Below are 7,613 nucleotides of genomic sequence, written 5' to 3' on the forward strand. Positions count from 1 at the left end.
AAGATGTTTTGAGAAGACTAGGGCTAGGCCAGCAGGTGGCCTGGAGGTTAAGGTGGCTGCATCCCAAGTGGGGGACAACACAGACTAAGTCTCATACCAGGTGGCTGAAAAACAGCTGGCACATATGCATGCCCAAAATCCTAAGAAGAGAATGGAGAAGGAGAGACTGCCTTGTGGCCATCCCCTGGGAGGGTGTGTGTGGGGGGATTTTTTTTTTTTTAGAAGGTTTTTGCTATAGGGTGCATGCGCTGGCCAGACAGAGAGAGAGAGACAGAGAGACAGAGAGACAGAGAGACAGAAAGCGAGAAATCACCCTCCAGGGGGGATGGCCACGCCGCAATCCCTTCTCCTCCATTCTCCTCTTGTCCTCCCAGGATCTTGGGCACGCACGCACACGCGACCGGCGTGAGTTTAAGCCCCGGCGTGAGTTTAAGCCACCAGGTCCAGGACGAGAACCGTGGTGGACTACGTGGGAGTCCAGCGACATAGCCATTACACCAACTGCCACCGCCCCCACCGTGGCCAACATAAGTGCCCTATAAAGAAGACTAGGGCTGACAATAGGTGCAAAGCATAACATCACCAGATAAAAAGATGCGGTCTAACTGCAAACACGCAAGAGATACAGAATCACACGCTTACAAGCTCCTGCCTTCAGTTATCCTTAATCCGAAATCGACTTTCTTCTTCCTATCCAGGCTTCCCGATGACCCCCCAATGAGGTGTTCTGCACTTATATTTCTATTTGGTGACGGGCAAACTCCACGAGCAGCCCCAGAGCTTGCACACTCAGTAAGGTCAGAACCAAGGACACCAGACTTCCCAACTTGGAGATGCTACAACTCACAAGGAGTACTTCTTAAAAGACTCCTGAAGCACGAGACGCTGCATCGGTTCTCTAGGAGAAAAACCTGGGTAGCCGTTTGACTCACAAGCATCCTAAGTGAGTCTTACCGATCTGCCAAGTTTGGGAAATTATTCAATTAAACCAACTTGGGGGTGGGTGGAGGGGTTCAGACAACTTACAGGTTTAACAATCAGTGGGCTCGGGTACCCGCCCCCCAAGCTATCGTGCTTGGCTGTCAAGTACCCTCTAAGACCGAAATTACAGAGGGACTGAAATTCAAGGTCACAACCGGCTACTGGGTAGAAACGGATCTCGGATCAGGTGTCCCGGGCCCGAGCCCGGGGCTCTTCCTCTCCTCAGCGCGCTGTCGCCGGAGCTGGCTGCGCGAGAGAAAAGGCTGCCCGGCCAGGGCGGGAAGCCACCGCGTCGGGGACCTGGGCGGACTGTGCCGGCCGCGGCCGCTCACCCCAGCTTCTCGGGTCATAGCCGCCTAGGAACCTCAGCCGGGCTAAGTCCTCACCGAGGGACGAGGATGGGAAACGGGAGGATGTGGGGATGAGGGTGCGCCGGGAGGGGACGGTTAGGAAAAGTCGGGCTCTCAAGTGCCCCAAAATGCGCTCACCTGCCACCGGGGTCTACTCCCGGTTCCTCCACGACCGCCGACTCTGTGCCACGCGCCTCTCGCGAGAAGAAGAGCGAGAACGAGGCCGCGCAAGGAGGGCGGAACTGGCTGCACTGGTCCTGACGCTGCCTGTCGCTCCGCTGTTCGGCGACTTGCCCATTTCCAAGATGGCGACGGCTGCGGCGGGGGCAGGCGCGGGCTGGAGGCTCCTGCAGCTGCGGTGCCTGCCCGGTGAGGGGGGCGACTAAATCGGGGAGCGGGGAGGAGCAGGGAGGGAGCGCGAGGCCCGGTCGGGCTGGGCGCGGGGTGGAAGAGACCATCTCGGCCCCTGTAAGCAAGGTGAGGTGAAGGGCATCCGTGCGGAGCCCGGTGTCCATCTAGCCCACCGATCCGCTCCGGTCTCCAGTCTTTAGCGGTGAGGGGCGAGCGCAATGGAGCAGGGCCTGTCACCCCCATTTCAAGGAGTTTACGGAGCTCAGAGAGAATTGGGGGTGCTAAGGGTCACATATGGATAGCTCGTGGGTTGCAGACCTGGCAGGCGCGGATGATTCTCAAGTCCACTGCCGAGTCCCTGGGCCAGGACCACTGGAGGCACAGTTGGAAACCCGCACCGAGGGCTCCTATCATCATTGCTTCCCCAAAGTCAGTCATTTCCCCCTCACTAGTTCTGTGATGTTTTCTTCCTACCTCTGCCGCTGTGCACTGAGTGTTTTTATTTCTATGTCCGAGTTCTTGACAATATAGATCTTTACCTAAAGAGGAAACTTTATATCACTGCCGTAGATCGAAAACCAGTTATCAGCCATAAATGGAATGTGTGCATTGACACATTAACGTAAATAGGTAACTAGTAAGATATAGTCTGTGTGCACCCAAAATCTCAGGAACCCTAGTGGTTCCACAGTCATACCTTGGAACTTTTCAGTGATGGCTATGTGCTTTATTTACCACATATACTCAAGTATTGGTGTTTTACCCCTACTTTCCTGTGTTTCTTTGAAAATCATTATTCCCAGGGGAAATTCTGTTGGTTTTTTTTTTTCTTTTCTTATTTTTGCTATAGGGTGTATGTGCTGGCTGGAGAGAGATAGTCAGGGAGAAAAAGTGAGAAAGCACCCTACAGCAGGGATGGCCACATTGCCATCCTTACTCCTCTTGAGATTTTGGGCTCACACATACACAACACACATACAAGAACCCAGCATGTTTTACAAGCTGCCAGGTCTAGGACTTGAACCACTTGGTCCACCACATGGAATCACTTGAGATTCTGTAGGGGTTTTTTTCCGTCCAAAGAAGTGTAGTAATGCGAATTACTTTTAGGTTTTTACCCAAGAGAAATGACTGCATGTGTACAAAAGGTTTGTAGTATAGGGAACCAGCAGTTGGCGTAATGGCTATGTCGCTGGAGTCCCATGTAGTCCACTGCAGTTCGCGTCCCGGACCCGGTAGCTTGAAACTCATGCCGGGCGCTTGTGCATGCATGCCCAAGATCCCGAGAGGAGAATGGAGGAGAAGGGACTGCGGCGTGACCATCCCCCCTGGGGGGTGATTTCTCACTTTCTGTCTCTATGTCTCTCTCTGTCTGTCTGGCGAGCGCACGCGCCCTATAGCGAAAAACCTCTCTAAAAAAATTTAAAAAAAAAAAAAAGGTTTGTAGTATATTCATAGAACTTTATTTGTAATAGTCAAACACTGAAACGGCCCTAGTGGCCATCAACAGAAGAATAGTGTTTCTTAATGGAATACTACTTGGCTATAAAGGCTATTGGTCTATCTGAGGCCGGCAGGTGGCATGGTGGTTGGTGGCGGTGTACTACCACATGGCCGACCGAGGTTCAAGTCCTAGACCTGGTGGCTTGCTTTCTCCCTTTCTCTCTCTCTCTCTCTCTGTTGGCTTGCTTTCTCCCATTCTCTCTCTCTCTTTCTCTCTCTCTCTCTTTCTTCCTCTACAGTGAAATTAAAGTAAATAAATAAAAGTAAGGTTAAATAAAATAATTCTGTAAAAAAACAAAACTATTGGTCCATCAGTGGTAAGCCAAGTTGGACGCTCATTAAAGTCCTAAGGACTGATTTTATCAGTAATACCTATGTCTATGAGGAAAAGAGTCCAGTATGAACTGAACTCAACTTTGGTTTGTGCACAGATAATTTGGCATTTTAAAAGGAAAATGAGGAAGGAGGGAAAGGGCTAGATAAAGGCTCTGTAGAGAGAGGCAAGTGGAAAATTACAAAGGGTTAGTATTAATACGATTGGCTAGGAGTCTGTCTTCCACTGGAGACTGGGAGACAGGCTCTGTCCTCAGGTGTTGAACTGGAACAAACAGTACAGTTTTTGACAGCCTAGAGTTTTCTTTGGCAGGTATTTTGAAGGAGGCTAGGGTTATCTTAGTGATAGGGCCTTGAGCAGCTAGAAACTATGTTCGTGTGTGTTCAAGCCTCTATAGGCCAAGGTTGAGGCCTAGTTAAGGGGCCCAAAGAAGTCTTGCTAGAGTTCGGTCAGAGAGAAAATCTTTGTCAGATCTACTGACTTATGCAAAAATACGAATCAGACTCAAAAAATATACTAAAGCCAGCCAGTGGCACAGTGGTTAAGGCAGCTGGATCCCACATGACCAACTGTCCATTTGAGTCCTAGGTCCAGAGGCTTTGAAAAACACACTGGATGTGTGTGCATGCATGCCCAAAATCTAAAGAGGAGAACGAAGGAGAAGAGGTTGTGGGGTGGCTATCCATTCTTTGGGGTGCTTTCTTACAGTATCTGTTTCTCTCTGGCAAGCACACATGCTCTGTAGCTAAATTTATATATATATATATACACACACACACACACACACACACACACAATACGCATGTGCTAAGTGAAAGAAGTATATTACCCAAAAAAATACATTTAGGTGAAATTCTAGGTCAGGCAAAAATAACACAAGCAAAAACTAACCTAGGATGAAAAAGTCAACAGGATGGGTGGAGAATGACCCAAAGAGCATAAAGGATCTTTCTGAGATGACAGTAATGTTCTCTGTCTAGGTAGGGTTCAGGTTATACAAGTATGTACATTTATAAAAGCGCAGTGGTAATACTTAAGATTTGTCTATGTCATGGTTTATAATTGACACCTCAAGAAAAGAACCGTAAGGGACCAGCAGTTAGCGTAATGGCTATATCGCTGGACTCCCATGTAGTCGACTGTGGTTTGAGTCCCAGACCTGGTGGCTTAAACTCATGCCGGATGCAGGTGCGTGCATGCCTAAGATCCTGAGAGGAGAATGGAGGAGAAGAGATTGTGGCGTGGCCATCCCCCCTGGGGCGTGATTTCTTGCTTTCTGTCTCTCTGTCTGTCTCTCTGTCTTTCTGGGGAGCCCACTCGCCCTATAGCAAAAATCTCTCCAAAAAAAAAGAAAAGAACAGTAAAGGGCCAGCAGGTGGCGTGGTGGTTAAGGTTGCTGAACTCCCACATTGCTGACTGCTGTTTGAATCCCAGACCTGGTGGCTTTCTTTTTTGCTTTCCCTTTCTCTCTCTTCCTCTATTTCTCTCTGGTCAAATTAAAATAAATAAGTAAAGTTAAATATAATAATTCTTTAAAAAAAAAAAACAGTAAACATCGAACTCTCATTAATGATGTTTAGAGACAAAGAATATGGAGATTCCCGACAAATGCATCAGCCAAGGTGGATGAAGGAAGAGCATGATAAATAGATGTGTAGGACCTAATGGGGGTCATATAACCGTTGGTCCCACAAGTCTTTCAACATGTCTGTGTGTTTGAAAACTTCTATAATGTTGAGGATAAAAAAAAATAGTAGTGTGTGTTTGTGCCTAGGAAACACTACTAATCTTTCCTAAAGTAAGTGGGGGTGTTGTAGACATGAAGAATCTTCCGAAAGTTCATGGAAAGTATGTATTATGAAAAAACTGCAAGGATTTCAAAAAGTTTTGTGCCAAAATAAGCTATTACTTTAACTCCATTTTCCACAGACTTTCCGATGAGTCCTGAAACTCTTGCCCTTAGATTGCAAATGAGAAAGCAGATAGAGATTAGTGACTTGCTTAGAGACACCATGTAAGTTCTGGAAGAGTCAGTACCGAGAGCTTATTCTTTTCCTCCAGGGCTCTTGCCAAAATATATAAACTTTTAAGTTGCTTTCTTTCTTTCTTTCTTTTTTTAATTATTTTCTAAATAACTTTATTTATTTATTCATTTATTTAAATTTGACCAGAGAGGGACAGCACACATGTGTGAGAGAGAGAGAAAGTGAGAAAGCAAGCCTCCAGGTCTGGGATACAAACCACAGTCAGCCACATGGGAGTCCAGCACCCTTAACCACCATACCACCTGCTGGCCCCAGTTGCTTTCTTTTTAAGTTTTGCTGTAACCTGAAAGACAGAGAAAGAAAGTGAAGGGACCAGCAGTTAGCGTAATGGCTATGTCTCTGGACTCCCATGTAGTCAACCGCAGTTCAAGTTCCGGACCCAGTGGCTTAAACTCATTCCAGGTGCGTGTGCGTGCTTGCCCAAGATCCCAAGAGGAGAATGGAGGAGAAGGGATTGTGGCGTGGCAATCTCCCCTGGGGGGTGATTTCTCGCTTTCTGTCTCTCTGTCTCTCTCTGTCTGGCGAGCGCACACACCCTATAGCAAAAACCTCTCCAAAAAAAGAAGGAAAAGAAAAAGTGAAAAACATTCTGGGGGGGTGGTGGCCTCACTACAATCCCTTCACCATTCTTTTCCTAGCGTTTTGGGCACAAACGCACACACACCCAGCATATTTTTCGAGCTGCTGGGTCCAGGTCCATGGAGTCGTCCTTATGGAATCCCGTGCCTTAACCTCATACCACCTGCTGGCTCAAATTGCTTCACTATTTTATCGGATCTCACAATACTCTCATTGAGCTAGTAGAGATTATTACTCTTTTTTTTTTTTCTTAAAGAGAGATTTTTGCTGGGGCCAGCAGGTGGCATGGTGGTTAAGGCACTGGGCACTCGCACATAGCTGACTACAGTTCAAGTCCCGGACCTGGTGGCTTGCTTTCTCACCTTCCCTCTCTCTTGCTCTTTCTCTCTGTGTCTCTCTGATCAAATTAAAATAAATGAATAAATAATTGAAATAAATAACTATTTTAAAAAAGAAATTTTTGCTCTAGGACATGTGTGCTCACCACATGCCCTAGAGAAAGAGAGACAGAAAGTGAGAAATCATCCCCTGGGGGTTGGTCGCTCTGCAGTCACTTCTCCATTCTCGGGATTTGGGGCATATACACACATACACCTGGCATGAGTTTAAATCCACTGAGTCCAGGACTCAAACTGCGGTCGACTACGTGGGAGTCCAGCAACGTATCCATTACGCCATCTACTGGTATTGAGATTATTGCTCTTAAATTGGCAGATTTCAAAGTCTACACATTGGTGTGAAATGGCTTGCCCATTACACATAACAAATGATAGAAACGGGCCGAGAAGCCAGATAGGTCTTCTGTTCCCTGGCTCACCACTTTTGCCACCACATCATGTTCCAGGGTTTCCAGTTTACCCAAGATTTTTGTGTGGGGCTCAACATTTGGGTAAGTGATTCTGGAGGAGTCGCTGCCCTGGTTTTCCTCCTCCTGTCTGTATTATCACCCTGGGTCTCAAAGGATCTTCTTTGGGGGATGTCCTTGGCTAACTAGCCTAGTTTTCTGTTTCAGTGTCTCGTTGCCGACCACCCCTGGTGGCACGTCCCTTCCATGTGTCAGCTGTGGGGCTCAGGTCTTCAGAGGAGCAGAAGCAGCAGCCTCCCCCCTCTTTTTCTCAGCAGCATTCTGAGACACAAGAGGCAGAAAAACCCCACCCAGAGTCTTCTCGTTCACCCCCCAGGTAGGCACTAGAACCTCAATCCACTGGTCTGTGGTCACTTTGCATGCTTGGGTATATCTGTTACTCCATTTCCCCCCTCCTGTCCACAATCCCTTTCCATTCCTCCTCTTGCAATTTTATGTATGCACACACATATGGCTGGCATGTTTTTCAAGCCACCCAGGTATGGGACTCGAACTGCTCAGACAGCCATATGGTATCCAGCAACCTTAACTACCACACCACCTGCTGACTCCCCCTCTTCACCTTCCATCTTTTCCAAGACTATCTTTTTCTTTTTTTTTTTTCC

General features: G+C 47.6%; 2 protein-coding genes across 3 annotated transcripts in view; one reads left to right on the forward strand and one right to left on the reverse strand.

The window, feature by feature from the left end:
• CIAPIN1 (cytokine induced apoptosis inhibitor 1) overlaps positions 1 to 1,566 on the reverse strand; it is a 23,906-nt gene extending 22,340 nt beyond the window's left edge. For both annotated transcript variants that reach the window (XM_014587785.2, XM_006148422.3), the window contains exon 1: positions 1,470 to 1,566. The gene's annotated coding sequence lies outside the window, so the exon portion shown is untranslated. The remainder of the gene's footprint in view (positions 1 to 1,469) is intronic.
• A 99-nt stretch (positions 1,567 to 1,665) lies between these two features.
• Positions 1,666 to 7,613, forward strand: part of COQ9 (coenzyme Q9) — a gene marked incomplete at its 5' end in the record, with an annotated part of 20,243 nt that continues 14,295 nt past the window's right edge. The window contains 2 exon segments of the mRNA XM_006148475.2: positions 1,666 to 1,700; positions 7,156 to 7,324. Of these exon segments, the coding sequence (XP_006148537.2) occupies positions 1,666 to 1,700; positions 7,156 to 7,324 (204 nt within the window).

Source organism: Tupaia chinensis, unplaced genomic scaffold (assembly GCF_000334495.1).
Source record: "Tupaia chinensis unplaced genomic scaffold, TupChi_1.0 Scaffold000235_1, whole genome shotgun sequence".
NCBI classification, from domain to species: domain Eukaryota; kingdom Metazoa; phylum Chordata; class Mammalia; order Scandentia; family Tupaiidae; genus Tupaia; species Tupaia belangeri.